Here is a 25,295-nt window from a genome sequence, read left to right as displayed (position 1 = left end):
TGTCCACAGACAATAAGACAATCTGTACTACGAAAAAGCAAACATGGATTACACGAGAACAACCCAAAACCTATAAAAAAGCCAAGAGAAACAAATCCAAGAAGAATATCTCTCTTCTCTCTCTCTCTCTCTCTCTCTCTCTGGCCCCAATAGGAGATACACTCTGCATTTTACCCTTCGTGTAGCCTCTACAGCGGCCACTCTAGGTCGTGAGAATTAAGACCCATTTTATATATCATAGGTTTTACCAAACCTAAGAAAACTTTAAATTTAGCTTTCCACTGCTACCCATAACGCGTGGGAACCAAGCAACTTTTCCAACATCTTTGATATAATTCCAGGACCTTATGACAATTTTGAAAAATTCTTAGGTCCTGTTTGTCTAAGATTATGACAAATGATTGTGACTGCTAAACCAATTATTGGACTCAAATTTAAATATAATTTTGAGTCTAGTAATCGGTGTGGAACTCACAATCGCTTGGCATAATCTCAAACAAGCCGGGCCTTATTTTCTTAATCCTGACTAATTTATCAACAAAAAAATTCCAAACATATCATAATCATCTAGATACCAACATTTGAGTAAAGTCCAGCCAGATAATAAGAAGAAATATAAAAAACACAAAACACAAGTTGGTGTTTTTTGGCAGCTAAACATGAAAACAACTTGAATTTCATAAAGGAATCTATATCAGCATAGATGTTTCAAAACAGGGATTTGCTAGGGACCATTGCAGAAGGTATTTAGCGGCTAGGTTGTTGCATGTGAGAGCAGCCACCTCTATGACTTAAATGAGTAAGACAAAATTTTCTGAAAAGTATGTGTGGCTGCTCTCACATGCAATAATACCCCAGCTCCTTTTGCAGTGGTCCCTAGCAAATCCCCTTGAAAACAGTCTTTTCCTATCTCCATGAATCAATTTTGTTAGGGTTCCACGCAATAGCAAATAGTCCCACATCGGATAAGTAAAATAATTAGGGATGGGTTATAAGGGAATAGGCACCCTCCCTCTAACGTCTAGCTTTTAGGGGTGGGTTCTATCCGGTTAAATTCCCTACAAATGGTATCATCTCAGAGCGTCGTAACTCCGGTTTGCCTCCGAGGGCGGGAATGTCCCTTGAGGAAGATCTCGAAAACCCAGGTGTAGTATCTCGTAGTTCCCATGTTGCCGCCGTGTGAAGGAGCAAGATTGTCCACGTTGCTTCCGTGTGGAGGGAAGAGCAGGAGAGCTAGGAAGTAGAGTCAAATGATGATAGACTCCCGTGGTTATTAGTATACTGTGTGCTTTTAATTTTTCTTAGATATTACTTCTAAGGATGGGCCTTGTCTTTGCTTCTTTGGGTGTGTATCACTAATCATGTGATAAGGTTCTTGACTTCTTGTCTTCTATGTTGATTTAATATCTTTCGTATTCTAATAAACCGGGTAAGGGTCCCCAGCAAACCCCAGCTTACCTATCGGAAAAAAAAAAAAAAAAAGAAACCGGGCCAAAAAAATTAAGAGAATTCTCAGGCTCCATCTAGTTACAATCACGTTTAAAGAGTGGAAATTCAAGGGATATGAAGTGGCATTCAAGTGGAGTGGAAGTGAAGTAATGGTGTTTAGGGGTCAAGGAAAAGTGTAAGAAAAGTAGATGGTGGGGTATTTGGTTGGATGAAAAATAAGGCTCAAGTCGTGTTGAGTAATTACTGAGGGGCGCCCCTAAACTATGGTATTCGAGCGGTCATGAAAGTCGTCTTGACTCTGTTCCCCATTCTGAAACGACACATGTCGAGCTTCATCCATGTCTCACTCGAACCACCGACTCGCATTAATCACCCTCCTAATTTTGTATTAATTATTATATTTTACAAAGAGAACAGACAGAGGTGGGACCCACAACGCCAAAGTGATCGACCTTGATCAAGACCGTCGGATATCCACCCCAGCTCATAGTGATTGTGGCCCATAACAGAATCCAAGTGGATAATTAGGATGGATTAATGATAGGGCCCACCAATGTAATAGATGATCACAGTTCTTATCCTTGTCTTTCACACTGTAATGTGGGGCCTCTTTCTGTGTGAGCAGATTATACGTGTGAAAGCAGAATAGAGAAAGGTGGATGACTGGATGCTAATCCAATGGCAGTGGGGTCCAGTGTCCACATGATTTTCTTGGAGTTCAAAGTAGAGAGCTGGATGCCATTATCCTTCCTAGTGAAAACTGAAAAGACACCGTCATTCAATCAATCAATACGTGAGAGTCCGTGTAGCTTTGCTATTCAAAAAGGTCCATAAATGTTATGAAATTGTCATTTATGATTTATCACATTAACTCGTCCCTTAATGTGGGACCTTGATTCAAAGCTACACCTTTTATAGGCATCTGAGCTATTAAATATGCTTCAACTAGGCATGAAATGACTCTTACTTCCCTATTGCTACTGTACTTTTCTCAATCTCAACTGAACTGAGCTCCATCCCTCTTCTTCCCTCATTCCCGGCTGTAAAACCCCGAGCAAGAAAGTTATCTAGCAATAAGATGGCTATGATAATGTTGGGAAAAACGTTTTAGCCAGGGTTCAGAGAAAATACAAACTAACAAAGAAATAAAAGATGCACGATGGTAACAGATTTTTATATAAACATTAGTACAACTCGGGTCGGGTTGGGTCAGGTTGAGGCCAACCAAACCTGACCCGAGGAACCAATTTTTTAACCCAAACCCAACCCGAACCGATTTCCAACCCGACAAGGTTCAACCCGATCCGAACCGAAGAACCCTTTTTTCCCAACCCGAACCCAACTCTAGTTTTTAAGCTTAAAAAAATAAAAAACGTCAAGTTTTACTCGAGTTGGGTTGCCAAACCCTCAACCTGAACCTGAACCCTATCCGAACTCAACCCGGGTGGGGAAAAGTCAACCCAAAACTCAACCTGACCCGACCTTATTTCTGGTTCAATAAGGTTGAACCCGACCAAGGTAAAACCCCCAAGTCGAGGGAATAAAAACAACATAAGAGATTATATTGTGAGAGTATGAGATTTGATAGGAAATTTTGCAGAATGCTGTTTCGCCGCTCGTTTTTGCTGGTGAGAATTGCCGGGGGGTTACAAACGGCCTAAGCTAAAAGCTCAAAAAAAGAAAGTATTATGGGTGGACGTCCGCTATCTAGTGAATTTGATCCTAGCTGAGCTAGATGAAGATGAATGAGAGGGCTGAGAACTGGAGGAATAAAATGTATCACCTGTTAACCATGCAAAAAGTGCCAAAGAAGATTTGCCTAAGAAGCTCCCAAAGATCCCAACATGATCCTATCCAGCTAGTCGCTTATGTAACTCAAGAGTATTTTACAATTTGATTTCTTCGGTTCAGTGTTCTGTCTTTGTCTAACACGAGTTTTTGGATCTCTCTCATGTTTTCGAGTTAGGGATGGCGTCTTGTACCCATAGATATAACATCTTTCTCTTTATCTAATAAACAGGTAGGGGTTCCCGCCAAACCCCAGCTTACCTTTCAAAAAATGAGAGAATAGCCACCTCAGATGAGTTAAATGAATAAAACAAAATTAGCTAAAAATTAAGCCTTTTTGGGTTGCAAGATCTAACTATTGGATTTAATACGATTTTTGATATGTTGTAGTGCCATAAGTCTATTATAGGTATACCAAATATTAGGTAACTCGGATTAGTTAAATGAATAAGACATAATTTGTTAAACGCGAGTCTGTGTGGTTGTTCTCTCCTGCTAAAGTGTGCCACGAAATGGCTTTTTTCGCAAAATTGCGTAGCAAATCCCTTTATATAATATCATACCCTTAATCCTAGTGCTAAAGTTTTAGAAAATGATATATTCGCCCAATTTTCTTTGGCAGGCCACCCCCTTGTAGTATAAAAAGTGGTCATATGCACTAGTGGCGTAGAGCAGGGAAGAAAATGGGGGGAAATATATCACTTTCCAGAGTTTCACTCAAAGAATGAATTAAATATGTGTTTTTTTTTATAATGCGATGAGACTCTTATTCTGTGTTTTAGGAGGTGCTACACCAATCTCTAGCCTGGGGCTTCTGGCTGGTTTATAGGCACGGGCCCTATCAAGCCTTTATTAAAATTGTAAAAGGCCAAAAGAAAATACATGGGTTAAAACTTGAGAACAAATACAATCTTTGGCCAACTAGAATTTTAAGTTTGGTCAACCTATAAAATAACCCACCTGATCAACTTATAAAAATAACCCACCTGATCAATTATACAGCCCCATCTTTTGCCACTAGAGAGGTGTTCAGAATATAAGATTAAAAGTGTTAATTTTATTTCAATTACTAATTTTTATTTAACAACTAATAATTTACTAAATTGAGGAGTATTAGTTAATATAATTTATCCAAATTAATATATTTTAAGCTTTACAAAGGATACAATATTTGAATATATTGTTTATAAGCAGCTAAGGAATGCTAGCAATAGACACAAGGTTTCTAGAAGCACCCAGCACAAGTGGACATGTGGAAACAGTTTCATTTTTTATTGTATCCAACACATAAATTTAGGAGGCTGTTTCGGAGTAGTTTAACTTCTAATTAGGAAAGAGTTAATTGAAATGTGAGTGTTATTAATTATCTAAATAAGGGTGTGTTGATATCATGCTTGTGATACCACCACCGAAGAGGATTGGGCTACGCTCCCCAAAAACTCTAGAGGAGCTGTCATGCGACCAATTATGTATTCCTTATATTCATACTAAATAAATATTATATATTTTCTTTGTAAAGAGGTTCTACTTTTATTCTACCCGTATCTTGGGTTAGAGGCGAGGTTCTATCTCCTCTTCTTGTAACTGTTTTTTCTTATCAATAAAATTTTAGGTGTTGCCCTCGGTTCCTAGACAAAAAGCAACTATGAATAAAACAAAACCATAAAAGACAAAAAAAAACCAAAAAGCAAGAGAGCAAAGTGGTGAAAAGCACTTTGAAATAAAAGTCCCACACATCTAGGGACGGAGCCAGGAATTTGCCCTAGAGGGGCAGAGGATGGTGGTTTTATAACAATTACTAAATTAATATAAAGTAAAAAAATATCAAAGGTTGACATAAATTTCAAATCAAATTGCTTTTAATTAAAAAAAAAAAAATTCATTCTCATTTATTTCTCGACCCGATTTAGTGATGAAAACACTCTCATTTTTCTCTGGTTTTTTTGTGTACTGTAATAATCAACTGGGGCTTCAATTTTATGACCTTTTTTTTATAAAATAAAATAAAATAAAATTTGAATATGGAAATAAGATTCATGGTTAGAACAAGGGGAGATTTATACGGTTGTTGAGGTTAAAGTCTAGTATTTTTCAAAAAGTACAGTGTGCCACTTCATAAAATGATTTAAACTATTTATCTGTTGGATTTGGCCACAATGTAAATAGGTTGTACCCCGTAAATCATCTCGATAGGATGATCCTAACCCTCGGATTTATAAAATTTTCGATAATGTACAGTCCCTCTACAAATAAGAGGGTTAGGGTCATCTATGGAGATGATCCTATGAGGTTGTGGCCCAACAAATGAACGGTTTGGATCATCTTATGAAGTGGGCCCAACTTACTTTTTGAAAAAATTATGGACTTTACTCCCTCCCACACATCATAAAAAATGCACACAGATATACACTTATTTTTCTCCTTTTAAATATTTGTCTCCCCTTCCTTCCTACTCCAAATTTATCTTGCTTTTGGACCCTAGAGGCCTTGACATATTAGGTGTTGAAATTTAGAATGAACCGTAGAGATGAAGATCTTAAATTGCTTTAAAAATGCCACAAAAATAGCTGTTTTTGGAAACAAGTGAAACCCCTTAAATACCTAATTAATTTTCTAAGAAAATGAGAGATTAGGAGAGAAATCTTAGGAGGGATAAACTTGAAAGGAAATCATTTCCAAAATAGGATTTCGTATGGATATTAAAGATGGACAGATTTTTCCGCAAAATCCTAGGGGTGGCGGGCAAGATTTCATTTGGAGATTAAAGAGAGGCGAACATTTCGGCAAAATCCAAGGGGGCGGACAAGATTGCGTTTGGAAATTAAGGGTATCAAATTTTTTTGCCAAAAATCAAGTGAGGGGCAACTGCCCCCCCTCCCCGCCCCCCTTGCCTCCTCTCAGTTGGAGTGTGAGGCCCCATGGCTTGGCCTACAAAGTTAGCCTAGGGAATATATATAAGAAAGAAAGAAAGAAAGGAATAAATCAATTAAAATATTAAGAGGGAAGGTAAAAGACACTCAAAGACATAGGGTTTAAACATTCCAATGGTCGGCCGTTCTACTGTTTTTCTTTTTCTTTTTGGAGTTTTCTTACTGTTTCAGTTTTTTAATTCTCTCTTTGTGGGCATATTGGTTGTCTTGAACTTGGGGTGCAGCCCTAGTTCTTGATGTAGGCATTGTATCCTCGAGACTTATTTATGTGAAGCCATTTCCTACAGTGAGGAAATGGAGTCTATAAGAGAAAGCTTCAGCTTGCCTTGCCTACTTCTCGTTCTCATTTCTATGTTCTCAATTGTTTTCATAATAATTTTTGCCAACACAGAGTTCATTTGCAGTCCAACGCAACTCAGTGCTGGGTCCTATATATCCCTTGCACATGTTCCAAGCAAAGAGCCTCCTCATGAAAAGGAAATTTTCTACTATAAAAAGGGGGAGAAGATATGCTATTCTGTAACTACATTTTTGGTTACAAATAGACGGCTGGACCCACCATAGATTACACTTGAAATAAAATCCATTGTAGGAAGACATATGCGTTTCCCATTCTTATAAAAAGACGCTAGCAACGTGACAAGCATCTTGAGAAGGCAACAAAGAACAGTGAAACTGTCGTGGTGGAGTCCAACTTTTAATAAACTGACTGAAGTACCCCGCTTTCTAGACAAAATTTACCAAGAGAGATACTAGCAAACAGGGGAATCTATCCTATGCTGTGAGCCTGTGACCATGGTTTCAAATTCGGTTTCGGTGAAATTTCGGATTAAATCTGATGAAATCAAGTGAAAGAATATTTTATCTCGGCCGAAATTCTGAAATTTCAGGAAGATATTAAATAATTAATAAAAATCGAGACTTTTGGGCGAATATCTTAAATTTTGCAGGATAGGCGAAATTTAGACTGAAATTAAATAAACGACCTTTTCGGGTATGTGTGATTTTGGTCGATATTTAAAACAATGGCTGTGACATGTGGGCGAGAAGACAAGGAAGTGCGCAAGAAATCCCAACAAAATACATGGAAATGACCAAATGAAATCCTGTTCCGTTTTGGAAGTGTTACCATTTACAAGAGATTTTATATGCTGAGTGGGCGTGCACAGACATATAGTTGCAGGACATCCTCCCTTGATATTTGGTTACAAAAGAGAAAAGTAGCGATTTCCATCCGATAAGAGAACTGTCCACTTCGTCAGACAAACACTCCTCTGTCCAAATGCTAACAATGCCGAGGCCCGAGTTTGGCATTTATCTCATCCGGCAAATGCGAGCGCATTTTATTTGTTTGATACTTGAACCCTTCGTCAGTTTTGGATTTGTATACAGTATAATTGATTGATATGAACTGTCTAATTTATAGGCCTTGATTTGGATCGTAAACGTAACTGAGGATAAGGATCTAACCGTGCAAAAATAAACTAAAATATAAAGAATGATTGAGAACTAATCTTGATCGGCCAAGGCGATTATCAACCAGACTGAATCTTTTGCTGCCTTCTTGATTTGTCTGATCTCTGGCGGAGAAGATCTCCTTTGGTGAGGTAAGAAGCTAGCAAAGACCGTCCGATTATTTATATATAGAAAATTACCTCTGAGAATTCTATCGACAATATAACTCTAATTTACTTAATCTTTTTAACCAACTACATTATCCAGGGGACCAACCCACCTTAGTTGATTGGCAGTCGGTAACTCCACTAATTTCACTCTTATTCTTCTATTTAAACTGTTGACCTTAGAACAATGATTACCCACATAGGTCTCCTATGATAAAAAGAAAATCATGACAATTGTCGATCTTGGATAATTAAGGGTGATGTTAATCACAAATTTTTAATAACTTAATATTAAAATGATAATTAAAAAAGTCGTAATTGAATTCGATGAAGTTTTAAGTACATTTTGAAAATAAATTTAAAATCTTGACTATTTAAGCAATTCATAATTTTCAATGATTAATTAAATAATTTGTGGTTAATTGAAGTCTGCGTGTGGATATCGATTTATGGGACCCATTTGGTTGAACCAATCTGAACCAGTCGTGTTCACATTGGAGATTATATTTTAGTGAAAGATGAACCTTCTTTCTGTCATTTCGGGCGGATAGGAAGAAGATTTTTATAATAGATTCGTCAGTGTCGGACTCTGGTAGTGCAATGCACTCAAATTTCTCTCCATCGTTTAAATATCACTGACCAGATTCACTTCTATTCAACTGGATAGTGTAATTTATAGTAAAACTCCACCAACTTTCTCCGCACCCGAGAAGAAGAAATCTCTCTCTTTCTACAGTATCAGCAGGCCTTGGGTCCCAGCTTCAGTTTAAAATTCCAATCCACACTTTCTGTTCTTTTGTTTAACCATATCTACGTATTTACACCCCATGTTCGCCATTCATCACCTTTATTACTCTGCTTTGCTCATAAACCTAGCACCCCGGCAGAATAATAACAAATAAAAATCGAAGGGTACTGATACTGCCACTACCTTGTTGTAATAGTTGCACAAACTCAGCTTGTCTTTTCTTATTTAATTGCCTAATTGGTCTGTGAGATCTTTTTGGGAACTGTAATAACCTTTGACAACTACTTAAATAATAAAAGTCAAGATGAGTTAGTGAAATTATCAAAACATGGTAAAGCTGTTATCCTTTCATAAATGGAAATGATACCCTTGCTTCCTGTTTTGATAATGGCACCCGACACTTTTTAAAAATTTTAACCACTTTCCTGATTCGCTAGATTGTCTAGAAATAAATAAGAAAGATGGTATAGAGAGTTAAAGAGTGGGGCTGTTAAGCACCTTCCCAACAAACATTATTAGTCATCACTTCTGCCTCCTATATCTGATCTAATCCGTTAATTCAAACTGCCAATTACCATTAAGAATACCTTGATCCAATCATCTGAAATCGTTGATCCACCAATCAGTGTTCTCTCAAGAAAAATCTAAACCGTCGATTCTTGTTATTATTTCTCGACTAGAAGATAGAGACTTCATTAAATTTAAAATCAAATTGAAGCAAAAGACAAATGAATAACCTCCCCATATTGTCCCTCCCTCCGTCTTACTCTCTCTCGTTGACGAGATGGAGAGGAAGACCCCTGCTCTTTTTTCCAGAGAACAGACCCTCCTCTCTTTTCTACCAAAACCCTCTCACAGAAAGGCATAAAAGGAATAAGCTTTTTCCCCCTTTCATAAATCAAACTCAAACCCCTTCCCTCAAAACCCATCTCTCTTAGAGCTAACCATGTTTCTCCACTTATTCCTCTTCCTCTTCCTCTTCCTCTTCTTCCACCCAGTCTTTTCCCTCAACCAAGAAGGACTCTACCTCCAACAAGTCAAACTCGGTCTGTCCGACCCTTCCGGAATCCTCTCCGACTGGAATCCAAGAGACTCCACCCCATGCAACTGGACCGGAATCAAATGCGATTCCTTCTCCGTCACTTCCCTCAACCTCACCTCCTCTAACCTTTCAGGCCCATTCCCTTCCCTCCTCTGCCACCTCACCAACCTCACCTTCATCTCCCTCTCCGACAACTACATAAACTCCTCCCTACCGTCCGATATCTCCACGTGTCAAAACCTCACCCACCTCGATCTCTCCACCAATCTCCTCACCGGAACCCTACCTCCAACCCTCTCCCACCTCCCCAATCTCCTCTACCTCGACCTCTCCCAAAACAACTTCTCCGGCGCCGTGCCGCCCACCTTCGCCGGATTCCGGCGCCTCGAATCCATCTCTCTCGTCGCTAATCTACTCGACCAAACCCTCTCTCCTGTTTTCTCCTCCATCTCTACTCTCAAACAACTCAATCTCTCTTATAACCCTTTTTCTCCCTCCCAAATCCCGCCGGAATACGGTAACCTGACTAATCTACAAACACTCTGGCTGGCCGGATGTAATCTCGTCGGTCAGATACCTGATTCGATTGGAAAGCTCACGAATCTCAAAGATCTAGATCTCTCCATTAACAATCTAGATGGTTCTATACCTAAATCCATCGTTAATCTTACCAATATAGTTCAGATCGAGCTCTTCAAGAATTCTCTCTCCGGCGAGCTTCCGGCCGGCATGTCAAAAATGGCGTCGATGCGGAGATTCGACGCGGCGATGAACAATCTCGAAGGAAAGATCCCCGACGAGCTCTGCGGATTAGGGCTTGAATCGTTGAATCTGTACCAGAACCGATTCTCCGGTGGCTTGCCGGAGAGTATTGCGAAGTCGCCGAATCTGTCCGAGCTTCGGCTTTTTATGAACCAACTGATCGGAACCCTACCGGCGGATCTTGGACGGAATTCTCCTTTGAGGTTGGTTGATGTTTCGGAGAATCAGTTTTCCGGTGAGATTCCGTCAGGTCTGTGTGAGCAAGGGGTTTTGGAGGAGTTACTTTTGTTAGATAATTTATTGGAAGGGGGAATCCCGGCAAATCTTAGTCAATGCCGGAGTTTGACTAGAGTCCGGTTGAAAGCGAACCGGCTCTCCGGCGAGGTACCGGTGGGATTCTGGGGCCTTCCTCATGTTTCGCTGCTTGATCTCGCCGGGAATTCTTTTTCCGGCGGGATTTCTTCTTTCATTTCTGATGCTTTAAATCTTTCAGTGCTTGTTATTAGTGATAACCAGTTTAATGGAAATATTCCTACCGAGATAGGTTCTTTGGAGAAACTGGTTGAATTTTCCGGCGGCAATAACCAACTAACTGGACCGCTTCCGGCAAGTCTAGGAAGGTTGATTCAGGTTGGAATCCTTGATCTTCATAAAAACCAGCTCTCAGGGGAGCTTCCTTCAGGAATTCAGTTGTGGAGTAAGCTCAGTGAGCTTAATCTCGCTGACAATGGTTTTTCCGGCGGAATCCCCAAGGAAATTGGGGACTTGCCAGTGCTAAACTACCTTGATCTCTCTGTGAATCGTCTAACAGGCGAAATCCCACTTGAATTGCAGAACTTGAAGCTCAATTTCTTTAACTTATCAGACAATCTGTTATCCGGGAAGCTCCCTCCCATGTATTCTAATGAAGCCTACAAGAAGAGCTTCCTGGGTAATCCGGGCTTATGTGGGGATATGATCGGATTGTGTTCGAATTCGAATTCGCGGGGGGATATGTCGAGGAGCCATAGATTTGTTTGGGTACTTCGATCGATCTTTGTAATTGCAGCTCTGGTTTTGGTGGTCGGCGTGGGTTTGTTTTACTGGAAGTATAGGAACTACAAGAAGGGGAAGAAGGGAACTGAGAAGTTGAAATGGACTTTGACATCGTTTCACAAATTGGGTTTCAGTGAATATGAAATATTGGATTGTCTTGATGAAGACAATGTGATAGGAAGTGGAGCTTCGGGGAAGGTTTACAAGGTGGTTCTTAGTAATGGAGAGACAGTTGCAGTGAAGAAGCTTTGGGCGGGATCAAAGAAAGTTGACTGTGAGGACAGTAATGACATGGGTAGGAATTCGGATGATGGGTTCGAAGCAGAGGTTAGCACTTTGGGGAAGATCAGACATAAGAACATAGTGAGGTTATGGTGTTGTTGTACTACAGGGGATTGTAAGCTTCTTGTTTACGAGTATATGCCGAATGGGAGCTTGGGGGATCTGCTTCATAGCAGTAAAGTAGGACTATTGGACTGGCAGAGGAGGTATAAGATTGCGGTGGATGCGGCAGAAGGGCTTTCATATCTGCACCATGGTTGCGTCCCTCCAATTGTTCACAGGGACGTGAAATCGAATAATATACTGCTGGATGGGGAGTTTGGTGCACGGGTGGCTGATTTTGGGGTGGCAAGGATGGTGCCGGTGAATGGGAAGGGGCCTGAATCGATGTCGGTGATCGCGGGTTCATGTGGATACATTGCACCAGGTATGTGGTATCAATTCAAAGTGAATTGATTTCCTTGTTTTTTCAATTGGGTTTTGTTTATTTGTATTTTGTATGTCATGTTGAATGTTCTTGTTCATGTGGGAAAATTCTCTTATTTTTTGTTATTCCTTTACATTTACATATGTTTTCTCTTTCTGTTCTGTTTTCATTTCCCTTTTCTTTTCCTCATCATTATTATTTACTTACGGGTTTCTGTATTTTGGTTTTTTGAGGTCTTCTGATGCTTTTGATGTTGGTTGTTCTCTGTAATGTCAAAACATTGCCTTGCAATTGCACATTTCTATAGTTTTACGACAAATGGTCACCGTAATATTCTATCCCAGTTTGCTCTTCATGATTCCTCTGTTTGTTTGCTAGTACCTTTTACATCTACCAGCTCTTTTTAAAGCGTCGACAATTACAGAGAGACAGAGAGATCTTGTTTTTCGGGTAATGATGTATTTGTCTCCACTATGCAATTTGTGTATTTTGTGTCACTAATAAATACATAACTTCAGATGAGGAATTTGATTACTCTCTTTTGATCATTCCTCGTTTAGAACTTCAGATTATAGTTGATTTTATCTTCCGTTTGCTATTATTTCCTTACACTATTATTAAACTTGCGAATTTTGTTTTTCTGTTTTCTTCTTTACTTTGGCTGATGCCCTTTATGCCACTTGACTGCCATCTCCAATTCTCCATAGCCAATATACCTTTTAAGACCCTGAACATACATGATCATGCCTTGACAGTTGATAAAAATTTATTCCTGTTATAATTTGATTAGTGAATTCATGGCTTACCAATGGTGTTCTATCTTATTTGCTGCAGAGTACGGGTACACACTTAGGGTGAACGAGAAGAGTGACATTTACAGCTTTGGAGTGGTTATCCTGGAGCTAGTAACAGGGAAGCGCCCTGTTGATCCTGAATTCGGAGAGAAAGACTTGGTGAAGTGGGTTTGCACCACCTTAGATCAGAAAGGAGTGGAGCACATACTTGACCCCAAGCTTGACATATGCTTCAGGGAAGACATATGCAAGGTTCTTAATATTGGCCTCCTCTGCACCAATCCACTCCCCATAAACCGTCCCTCGATGAGGAGGGTGGTGAAAATGCTGCAAGAAGTGAGAGGAGAGAGCAACCCCAACCCCAACCCCTCAACAAAGGATGGAAGACTCTCTCCATACTACTATGAAGATGCATCCGATCCAGGCAGCGTCGTCTGACGACAGTAGATGAAGAAAGGTAAGCTCTTTCCTCTTGTTTGACAGTTTCTCATATCCACCAGCAGGGATTCATGTGAAAAAGGAGATGAGAAGAGAAGAGAAGAGGTGGGATTGACCAAAGAAGTTTTATGATCATCTGCAGTATGTTCTTTTACAGAAAATATAGAGCTTTTGCACAGTTCTACACTGTAAAGTAATTCCATCCGACATTTTCATTCTACGACTTTAGGAAAGTGAAGCTATATTTAGATCTAATCCTGTTTAGTTGTTGAGTTGCTGGAAGTTTCTGTGCCCTACTTGTTTTGAAATATGATAAGGGCCAAAGTTTTTTCTGGTGTCTTTCTTTAGTTTTTTGTTTTGTCAATCAATAAGTATAATTACCAATTACATCACTCTGGTCTAGAAAGATTTTCAGGGCTTTTAACTTGCATCCCACTTATCCCTCTGTGAGACAGCCAACAAATAATGAGAGTTGATTGTGGCCCTTCACATTTATTCAAGTGGGCCTGCTGTCTCTCACTGCACAAACATCCGGATATTTATTGATGTTGTTAGTATCTAATTGTTTCACATGGTTATGGCCACTTTTCACAAAAAAATCCAAAAAGCTTTTCCTTTGAAGGGGTTTCCCCTTAGATGTGAGGAAGCATTCCAGTAAGAAAAATCTTGCTGGCATGGTAAATTAGTTTTGTTTTGTGTGGGCGTTTTGTTGTTGCAACTTGCAAATGGCTACAGCAACCAAACGTGCTTTTACGTTAAAAAGAGAGTCCAGGCCAATTTCTTATTCTGTTTTCTCCGTGTTCTGTTTCCCTTTGGTGCCTTTGCTTTTATGCCAATTTCTGACTCTCTAAAACATGACTTTGCGTTTTTTTATAAGAATTTTGTATGTTATGGTGGGTGGGTTCTTGGGTCATGCCAACTAATAGTAATGGGGATGGTAGATTAGCTTACCTAAATTGAAAATGCTTTGGTGGCCAACATATATTCTCTCCCGAACTTTAGTTCGAGCTACAATCTTCAGAATCTATGGAGACTTGTAACTTTCATAAGGGGACCGATGGGCTCTATTGGTTTTCAAAGTTGGGGCTGTAAGGTTTGGGTGACTAGGGGACACCTTATACCTGAAGATGCATTAATAAAATTTCAGTTACCTTTAGGCCATGTTTGACATTAATAAAAAGTTCTGTTACCTTTAGGCCGTGTTTACATTCACCAAAAAAAAATGTTTGACATTCATGAAATTTTTTTTCCATGGAAGTGGCTGAAAAACGGGGAAAAGAATACTCAAAATAGAGTTTTTGTTTTACTTATTTTTCAGCCACTTTGCATGATCTCCTCGCTCATGCCGTCTCAATTCTTTCTCGCACTGTCCCTGCTCCTCTCTCAACACTTGGGGGCCGTTTGGATACGTGGATTTTAGGATCTGGGATTTCTTCAAATTGTAGATGAGAGCCAAGAGACAAAGCATACTAGCCGTCGTTTTCTGATTTCTCACTCTTCTTTACGTCAGCGAGAGAGTAGCATATCATCCCATGTTTTCAGGTTTTAGAAATCTCAGGATGCGGGAGAAACTTGTAAAACCTGGATTTCTTACTTAAAATCTAAGAAATGCTGTTAGGACAGCATACACCAACTTCATCACGAATCCTCATTTACACTATTTTCAAACTAAAACCTGGATTCTAAAATCCGCGCATCCAAACGGCCCCTTGGTAAACTAATATTTCATGAAAAAGAAAGTTCATATTTTTCGGAACATTTTCTTAAAAAAAAAAGGAAACCGGACCGAATCTTTCTGAAATTGCAAAGGGCCAGAGCATCTGAAGGACTTAAATGGTACCAGTTAAAATTCCAATTAGGGATCGAAAAAGTTTACTCATATGGGAGATGGAACAATTTCTGTTGGTGGCAAAGATTGCTTATTCTTAATGTTTTACTTTGTCCTTCGAATCCAACAACTTATTATACGTTGGACAGTTTTCTGATGATGCTTCATGCATATTTGAGTTCTCGTATGTTGGAAGAAAAAAGCTTATAACACTAACCAAACAGATAATGAAATTCTTCTCATCCCCGCTCGGATATAAGATAAGTGCTCGACGAACCATACAAATCTTGTCTGAGTGTTTAATTCGACTTTGTCTTCTTAACTAATTTATTATTTAATCCGAATTTGCTATCACATTTGACGTTGGTCCAGTGACTGGTCATAAATACACTAGAGGGGATGGCCCGGGAAAAAAAGGGGCGGATAAATCACCTTCCTTGATTTGATGCTTTGGACCCAATCTCAGAATGTGGAAACTTTCCATGAAATTCTGGTGGGGAGCCGGAGCTATTGGAATGGTCAGTTTGGTTGTAGCCTTGTAGGTAGTTTAGTAGAGTAGTGGTGAATCAAATCTCAAGTAGTCAGCAGGGAGGAGACAAGCCAAGTAGTCTCCTCTTAGTTACCTCATAAATTAGATGGTAAGCAGTGTTTAGTTTTCTACCTCTTGAAGTAGTGGTAAGAGGTTTCATTACTGTTATAGAGAGAAGAGAGAGAAAGAGAGAAAAAGCATCACCAGATAAGGAGGAGACAAGAAGAGAGAGGCGAAACTAGCCTCGTGGTAATTTGAACCTACAAATCCTAGTTATTGTGCAACCAAACAGGCGAGCAGCTAAGACCGGGCAATGGTGGGTCCACCTTGATTTTGTGTAATTCATTTAGGCAGTGATAAATTCACTCCCCTGTTATCGGTTGTGGCTTCACAATCATATATATATATATATATATATATATAGAGAGAGAGAGAGAGAGAAAAAGGTTCCTAAGGGTGCCCTCATATAGCTTATATGAGGTGGCTCTTTCAAAACATAAGGGCCCCACATTGTTAGGATGATCCGAAGCATTCATTTGAAAGGCCACATCATAGATATGGTGTGTACAAAAAATCAGCTCCATCGGATCATCCTAACACCTCCAAAAGTAGGGGCAAAAATGGATAGACACATTTTGTCCACAAATTTGCCCATTTTGCCCCCACTTTTGGAGGGGTTAGGATGATCCAATGGAGCTGATTTTTTGTACACACCCTATCTATGATGTGGCCTTTCAAATGAATGCTTCAGATCATCCTAACAATGTGGGCCCCCTATGTTTTGAAAGAGCCACCGCAGGTAAGCTTATATGAGGGCACCCGCAGGAACTGTATTCTCATATATATATATATATATATATATATATATATATATATATATATATATATATATGTGTGTGTGTGTGTGTGTGTGTGTGTGTAGAGAGTTCCTACACATATGTGTAGAGAGTTCTCTACACACTAGCTTAAATTACAGTGGGGGCCCACATTGTTTGAGTGATCCAAGCCATCCATTTTAAAGGCCCTCACATAGATAAGGTGTCTACAAAAAATCAGATCCATAGGATCATCCCAACCGTACGATTTGTGGAGGTAAAATGGATGTCTTTAAACCTTCACAAATTAGTCCATTTTTTGCCTCCACAGTTCGAATGGTTAGGATGATCCTATGGATCTGATTTTTTGTGGACACCCTATCTATGTGAGGGCCTTAAAAATAAATGGTTTGGATTACCCAAATAATGTGGCCCCCACTGTATTTTAAGCTAGTGTGTAGATAACTTATCTACACATATGTGTAGGAACCGTTTTCTATATATATATATATATATATATATATATATATATATATATATATATATATATATCTCTCTCTCTCTCTCTCACACACACACACTGACACTGACACACACACACACAAGGTACAACCATCACACAGTTCTCACACTCTCTCCGGGTGAACTTTTGGTGGGGCTTAGCCCCACTTGTAAGTACTCTCTCTTCTCTCCTCTATCTTTGATGGCAAACCCTTGGTGGGCCCAATAATAAATGGTTTAGATCACTGGAGAAGGTGGACCCCATAAAAAGTATATTTTAAGAAAAAATCACCTGGGCCAAAGATCCAAACCATTCATCTGTTGGGCCCCAACGTAAAGAGGCCTCGTCCATAAAATCATTTCCATAGGATGATCCAAACCCTACGATCAACCTTTACGAATGAAAGAGTTAGGATCATCATATGGAGATGATTTTCAAGGAAATTTTTACCGTGGGGCCCATCAAATGGGATATTGGAATAATGTGGGCTGTATTTTTGTAAAAATAGAGTGGACACACCTTGTTCAAAGATCTAAACTATTCCCCATCTGAAATACGTCGTACCACAAAAATCTACTCCATTCGATGATCCTAAGATCTATAGAGATTTCTATATGGTGTAGCTTATCTACACATTAAAGGGTTTTTTTAACCCAGAATTTATCTAGGAACCCAAGGCGGCAACTTAAGTTTTATCATCAATAAAGAAAAGTTACAAGAGGAGGATATAAAACCTTGCCTCTAACCCAATAAGATTCAAGAGGGGAAAGAAAAAATCCATTAATCCCTTTACCAAGAAACAAAAACAAAACTTATTTAGTGCGAATATATGGGATGCATAATTGGTCGCATCTACCAGCTCCTCTAGAGTTCTTGGGGAGAGTGTCCCATTCCCAAAAAACTGCAATAGTGTGAGAGTTGCAAGCATGATTGGCCAAGCTGCCCACTACAAGATTACCTTCCCTGAAAATGATCATCTCCATTAGAGGGTTAGATTCCATTGGATGATCTAACCAACTATCCTTTTAAGGGTTAGATTCCAATGGAATTCCATAGATCATTTCTAATTCTCTATTAAAGGGTTAGATCATCCGATGGAATTCCACAGATCAATGATATTCTAACTAGAAGATCTCCCACACATGGAGAGAAGCCAATCAGGCCGCTGATTTTCTTTCTAAGACCAACTGTCCTTGTAAGGAGAGTCCATCTAACCTTCTATCATCCCCTCTCCTCTCTCCAAAATTGTTCAAAACGATTCTTCAAGACTCCTGTATGCCAGATTGTAATTTTTCTTAATTAATTGACCATTGGAGATCCTGCCAAACACCAACTTGCCCACCGAAAAAAAGAAACAACTTATCACAAGAAGAAATAAAAAATAATTAAAGGGGCATATCCTAACTGGTTGCTTTCTAGATGTGCCGAAACCAAGCAACCAAAATAGATGTCATGTTTGTAGACTCGATTATAAGCATCCACCCTGTAAACCTTGGGCCTAATTAACCTCATAATTAATGGTGACGGGAACCACTGTATATTCTTTGACATTGATTCCTGTACAGATACCGCTTCCGCTTGTAATGTGGCCCTTTAAAATATTAAATTAATAGAATGATTCTAGCCTATAATTAATGGAAATTTACCTAGGAAATGTTAGGGGTTCAACTCGAATTGGGTTGGGTCTGGTTGAGGCTTAGCCCCACCTGAGGTCGCATTAACTCAATCCTAACCCGACCCAACCCGAGGGTCTTGAGTCGAGGTGGGTCAACCATAATCCAACCAACGTTTTAAATTTAGGTTTCAGTTATTAGCGAAGAGGAAACATTTTTGTTTTGGTATGAAATTTAAGCCGAAATCTTGTAAAATCACGGAAACGTTTCGGTATGAAATCATAGCCAAATTCCGGGGAAGATTCTTCGCTACTGATTTTTCCTTTTCTTTTAGTAATTTTTAGAAATATTTTAAAGGAATCATGTTGTTCTTCTATTTCTGCAAGTGGAGTTAATTTTTGTCAGGGTTTTTGTTGAAATGTTAATATTTCAACAAAAAAACATTATTATTTTTTAATATGAAGAGTTGCATGTTTCGCATATTTCGACTAAAACATCAACAAAACCCCAAAATTTCGGTTGACATCTTGTAATTTTCTGAATCCAAGTGGATTTTGCTTCAGTGGCGGCTGAAGTCGAAATATTTTAGCTATTTCATTTCATTTCGGCCGAAAAACTTTGAACCCAACTAACATCTAAATCTTTCAACCCCAGCCCAAACTAAAAAAAAAAACATAAAAGAATATGGGTGATGATATTTTCACCCCCCCACGCATTACGCATGCGCCCCCTTATAACGCGATTTGATATAAAAAAGCATTAAAGTTGCCCACTTTTCACGTCAAATCATGTTGTAAGGGGAGCGCATGCGTAATGCAGGGGGAGTGAAAATATCATCTCCCAAAAATATAACCTGGAGTTCTTGAAAATGAGAATTTATATGATGGGTGGCCGTGAAAACACGTGAAGTCTCAAAAAGTAGGTACAGCCCACTTTTTTTGATGATCCAAACCGTTCATCTGTTTGGGCACAACGTAAATAGGTTGTGGCCCAAAAATCATTTCCATTGGATGATCCTAACCCTCCGATCTGAACTGATCTGAATATGGAGATTTCCAAAAACCATTTATGGAATCTTCTACAGATCGGAGGGTTAGGATCATCCTATGGAAATGATTTTTGGGGCACAAGCTATCTACGTTGTGCCCAAAAAGATGAACGGTTTGGATCATAAAAAAAAAGTGGGCCGTACCTGTTTTCCAAGACTTCACGTGTTTTCACGGCCACCCATCATATAAATTCTCCTTGAAAATAGCAATAAAACCATGATAAAATTAGGTGTTGGGGTTGGGTCGGGTTGGGATTCCCCGGCAATCAATGCTAACTCAACCTGAAATTAAATCTGGTTGCCTTGTCCCAACCCTAACCTAACCCAATCGGAGGAGATGCCAACTTAAATTGAGCCGTAGTCTAGTTGAACCCCTATTGTTCGGGTTGTGCCCAGACCAATTTGCGCCCTAGTAATCGATGGTCTCACATTTTTGTAAACTAATGGTTAGGATTGTTTGATATGACTAAACTTTATCCAGTCTTCCATCCATAATACAATCCTTTGGGAATATATCAAATGAGTATCTCTGTCCTTTATTGCTATTAATGATTAATTATTGCTGTTAATATAAATGGAGCAGTTAAATTAATGTTTAATAACAATAATATAACACAGAGAAAGGAAAGTTAGAGATTAGTTTGGGGTAGCTGTTATTTGTCGTGAAGGCAGCCAACCAACATCACTAAGGTCGAGAAGGCAGCTAACCAACATCACTAACACCATACAAATTTCCAAAAAACGTATACCTTACGTCTACCCCTTTTCCTCTCTCTTGTTTCATTTTCTCACCCAACTTTTCATCAAAATCAAAACTTAGAATCCTTTTTCCTTTTCTACTTTATGGGCTGGCTATCTTCTCCCTTGTCCCTTTCTTCCTCCCACTCCTTCTAATGTTTGAGATCTCTTTAAGTACCAAGTTAAACACAGGAATCAAAACGTATAGCAGTGGTTTCCTTCAAAAATTATGCTAAAAATATGATGATGAAAATAGAAGTTGCATCATTTTTTCCCCATGATTAGTTAAAAGATTGTTCGTGAATTCTATCAAGTAAAGCAATTGAAGGGCTAAAACATGACCCATAGGGGTACGATTTCTCCTCCAACTTACGACGGGCTCTTGGCCCTCTTTAGCTCCGTGCTCCTCATCCTCATCCTCGTCCTTGTCCTCGTCCTCATATGTAAGAAGAGATCGGCCGAGCCTCAGAACAACCTCTCTGTCAAGTTCTCGGCCCATTCATACCCTTTAACCTATGTAGATGCCACCACGGACGGCTTCAACCATCGTCGAATTATTGGCAAGGGCCATGTCGGAACTGTCTATGGGGCCGTCTTAGCAACCGGCGAAGTCGTTGCCGTGAAACGGATCAATCCACAGCTCGTGTTGAGCAAAGCCGGCACGAGCTTCTCCTCCGCGATCAAGTCTTTATCATTAGCACACCACCCTCACATAGTCCCCATTATCGGTTTCTCCGAGGCCCCATGTGAGAGAATTATACTAATGGAGTTTATGGGAATGAAGAGCTTGGATTTTCACCTACACCAGAATGTCGAGGGTGCGACCGCTTTTTTAGATTGGGGCCGCCGGTTAAGGGTCGCGGCCGAAGCGGCGCAGGGTATCGAATATTTGCACGAGGGGATGGCGCCCCACGTGGTCCATGGGTGCATCAAGCCTTCCAACATTTTGATAGACTTGAATTTTCATGCAAGGGTTTGTGATTATGGGTTGTCTTTTTTGGCACCCCAAGAGAAGAGAGGGCTTGTTGGGTATGTGGATGGTGAGTTTTGGGATGAGAGGGGAGGTTTGTGTAAGGCTAGTGATGTTTATGGGTTTGGGGTGGTTTTGTTGGAGCTTTTGAGTGGAAGAAGATGTGAAGAAGGGTTGATTGTTGAATGGGCCTTGCCTTTGATAAAGGAGTCAAGGGTGGATCAGATTTTAGACCCTAGGCTCGGAGTGCCCTTTGATATGAGACCTCTTGTGAGATTGGCTAAGGTTGTCTTGGCTTGTGTGGGTAATGGTAGAAAAAATAGGCCTTCTATTGTTCAAGTTGCAGCTATTTTGAACAACTTGGAGATGAAACCTTTGCATTTGATCTGAGTATGGGGTCTATCTGGGGGGGTGTTTACATGATTAATTGGAGCTGCATGATTGGTGGGGCTGAGGAGAGTCATTGGTCGTTGGGGAGCATGGGGGAGGGTGGGTCAACCGAGCGCACGTTAGATGCTTGCCATGAAGAATAGGAGAATGTTGGTAAAAGGTTGGGTTTTGGAGTTTAGAGGAAAAGAAATGGGAAATGATACATTAGCTTCGTTTTCTTCCTTGGGCCACACTCTTCCAGTGTAAAGGTTAGTCATAAATACACTTAGAGGGGGAAGTGATATAGTCGCCTCATTTTTGAAGATTTTGGGGAGGCAGGTTTACCTACATAACTATTTTAGTGAAAAGATGAGATTTTTTGGACGGTGGAAAAAGTCACTTTCCATCTCAAGGACGGTGCAATGGACTCTTTAGAAAACGCATGTCTTGTTCTTTTTAGCTTTTTTTTTTTTCTATTATTTTGGATTTGTTGATAACTGAATCATCAATCATTTTGTATACTATTACAAGGCTGTTATCAGATCATTTTGTATACTGTTATAAATCAATTATTAGATCGTTTTGTATACGCTGCTGATATTGGCACTACCATGTTTTAATAATTGCACAAAATCAGTCTGTCTTCTCTTTTTAAATTGGCTTCTGAGAGCTTTTTGGGAGCTGTAATAATTAGGGTTGCAACTCGGGTCGGGTTTTGGAGAACCCAACCCTACCCGAGAAATATCACGAGTCGGGTCAGGTTTTTTTTCCGGAAAACCCACGATTCCCAAACCCGGCCTTACCCATGATAAATCTCGGGTCGGGTCGGGTCGGGTCGGGTTTTTTCACGTGACGCAATTTTTTAAGGAAAATTCTTGTTTGGCCAGGCAACTCAACTCAGAAGTAGAAATTACACTCACATTACACTTGTATCAAACAATGATGTAATTACACTCACATTACACTTGAATCAAACAATGCTGCAATCAAATAATGTTGTAATTACAATCAAACAATGCTGAATCAAACACTTGAATCAACTCAACTCATAGAAGCAGAAATTACACTCACATACAATAACAGTGGGTGCATGGGTTTTCACTTTTAACTTTTAACTAACAATAGAAAAAAATGTATATACTATAACTTATGTAACTCGGGTCGGGTCGGGCCCCTTCAAACCCGGCTCGACTTGAGATTCATGCGGGCTTTTGAATGCTCAACCCGGCTCGACCCGAAACCCATGAAACCTGAACCCAACCCAGGCTATTTTCGGGTCGGGTCGATGCGGGTCGAGTAAAACCCGGCTCGAGTTGCAGCCCTAGTAATAATAACCTCTGACAGCTATTTAAACAAGGAAAAGACAAGGTGAGTTTGTGCAATTAATAAAATATGGGAGTGCGAACAGAAAACGAGGGTGGCTGTTAGCCTAACATAGCTACTTTTTGGCCCCCCTAGGGTCTCATGTGGTATGTGGACATGATTGGGTCCATTGATCTGATGGCTGACTAACGCATGGGCAGTACAATTAATAAAATATGGGAGTGCGAACAGAAGTCTCATGTGGTATGTGGATATGATTGGGTCCATTGATCTGATGGCTGACTAACGCATGAGGTACTGCGGAAGCTTGTATTTTAAATATTCAACAGCAGGTGGTTGAATTGAGGTGGCAAAAACAAGCAGTAGATGGCTTGTTGTAGGGATAACATCAGATGGCAGTAGATGGCTTGTTGTAGGGATAACATCAGATGGCTCTCCAGTGAACAAATTTCGCGGCAAAGGCAACAACGGAAAGGCAACAAATTTTAGTTCATAAAAGCTGTAAAATTTTATGTACAATCAAGTCTTTTTATAGACTTTTCATGGACGTTTCCTACTCCATTATAGTTTCCTAATTTTACTCAACCTTCTACCATAATCCAATCAGAACTAGAAAATTCCTAAACATTTCTCCAACTTATCTACTACACTTGACTTTAGGTCGCAACCAAATTCTAAAAAGTCTCCAAAAGAAATCTCTAACATCACAAGATTCGTCCAACTCTACTCCCTAAAATTTCTCCAAAACAAATCCTAATAAAAGTAAAATTCCTAAATGTAGTATTCAACGTGAGTCGTTGATCTCGTGATCGTGTGATCTGTCAAGATGCACCTGCATCACTGGCCAATAGTCCGGCCCATTTCTCTTGACTCGACCTTTGATCATACTATCCTGGTCCCTTAATCCATCAAGACTCCTTTAGGGAAGAAAACGAAAAATTAAACCATTTACTTTTATATGACATTATTTTACAGATGGAATGCCAGTTTGGCATGAGACCAAGACCATGTGGGTCGCCTCTTGATGATTTCAACGGTCTTGATTGCACATGGATACCCTTGTGGAACCCAAAAATTGACAGTTGAGATTGATTAGGGACGATGACTATCCACCTACGTAGAATCATACGAGAAATTCATGGAAGCATGAACTAGCTGATCTGGAGTCAATTTGGTAGGCCCTATTAACAAATGGATTGTTAAGAAGAAAGGAGTGATAGTTCATGATGGTGGACACAAATCAAGCTTCTCGTTACTTCTCAATTCTCATAGTATCATTTCCCTCGACAAAAGCTATTGTTGGGCCCATTAATCAATTATCCAAACCTGTTCTGCTGTGAATGGGCCATCTAAGGGTGAAAGTTGGGCTGCATATAGGTCTATACTAAGACTAAGGGGCCGTTTGGATATGCTGATTTTAGAATCCAAGTTTTTAGTTTGAAAACAGTGTAAAAGAGGGTTCATGATCAGGCAGTTGTATGCTGTCCTGACAGCATTTCTTGGATTTTAAGTGAGAAATTCAGGTTTTAAAAATCTCTCCTGCATACTAAGATTTCTAAAACTTGGAAATATGGGAGGATCTGATACTCTCTTGCTGACGGAAAGAAGGGCAAGAAGTAAAAAACTACGGCTGGTCCGCTTCTTCTCTTGTTTCTTAGCTACAATTTTGAAGAAAATCATGGATCCTAAAATCCGCATATCCAAACGGCCCCAAAGAGTCCAAAACTTTTTAAGCACGCCTGCGTAAATACACAGTAGGCTCAAGAGGCTCTACGCAAACCCAACCCAACCCACATCAAAATATAGAAACCCATTGGGTATCTAGTCTAACCCAAAAAATTAACATGGTCCAGTTAAGTATATTAAGTACATTAAGGCCAAAGTGTTGAGAAATCGGCCTGACAAAACAAGGTACGAGAAATTGTAGAGAAATAAACAAACTACAAGATGCACAAACTCATATTTTACGTGGTTAAGCCAAGATGCCTACAACCATGGGCAATAACATAATCTTCCATGGTTTACCAAAAACCCACGAACTGTAGCCTTTTGCCTAAAGATCATACACAAAAGGACCAAAAATATCACAAGAGAAAACCAAGAAGAAAACAGACTTCTCTTCCCTTCACTTGTTTCTCTCACCCCCTCACCAAGATGAGAAAAAACTCACGTTTTTCTCCTGTGTTTTTATAAGGTATCCGATAGGTGACCACACTTCATAAGTAGTTTGCAAATTCACAACC

At 39.7% G+C, this 25,295-nt stretch overlaps 2 protein-coding genes across 2 annotated transcripts; both read left to right on the top strand.

Moving 5' to 3' along the window:
• The first annotated feature begins 9,251 nt into the window (after positions 1-9,251).
• Positions 9,252-13,656, top strand: LOC143847492 (uncharacterized). The gene is made up of 2 exons (XM_077356338.1): positions 9,252-12,085; positions 12,920-13,656. Exons 1-2 carry the CDS (start codon positions 9,484-9,486, stop codon positions 13,315-13,317), a joined length of 3,000 nt encoding a protein of 999 aa, XP_077212453.1. The 5' UTR covers positions 9,252-9,483; the 3' UTR covers positions 13,318-13,656.
• Positions 13,657-20,441: 6,785 nt separating this feature from the next.
• Positions 20,442-22,316, top strand: LOC143845629 (Protein kinase superfamily protein). The gene has a single exon (XM_077354013.1). The coding sequence runs from the start codon at positions 20,728-20,730 to the stop codon at positions 21,748-21,750; it is 1,023 nt and encodes a 340-aa protein (XP_077210128.1). The 5' UTR covers positions 20,442-20,727; the 3' UTR covers positions 21,751-22,316.
• The last annotated feature ends 2,979 nt before the right edge of the window (positions 22,317-25,295 follow it).

The sequence above is a fragment of the Tasmannia lanceolata genome, unplaced genomic scaffold, assembly GCF_043159265.1.
Source record: "Tasmannia lanceolata isolate RefF3 unplaced genomic scaffold, GAP_Taslan_0.1 ptg000015l, whole genome shotgun sequence".
Lineage (NCBI taxonomy): Eukaryota > Viridiplantae > Streptophyta > Magnoliopsida > Canellales > Winteraceae > Tasmannia > Tasmannia lanceolata.
This window is presented reverse-complemented; position numbering and strand designations above follow the sequence as displayed.

Bases quoted from the DNA above. Each gene is read 5' to 3' on its own strand.
- LOC143847492 (XM_077356338.1), top strand. From the start codon at position 9,484: ATGTTTCTCCACTTATTCCTCTTCCTCTTCCTCTTCCTCTTCTTCCAC. The intron at 12,086-12,919 runs GTATGTGGTATC...TATTTGCTGCAG, and splicing joins ATGTGGATACATTGCACCAG to AGTACGGGTACACACTTAGG.
- LOC143845629 (XM_077354013.1), top strand. From the start codon at position 20,728: ATGACCCATAGGGGTACGATTTCTCCTCCAACTTACGACGGGCTCTTG.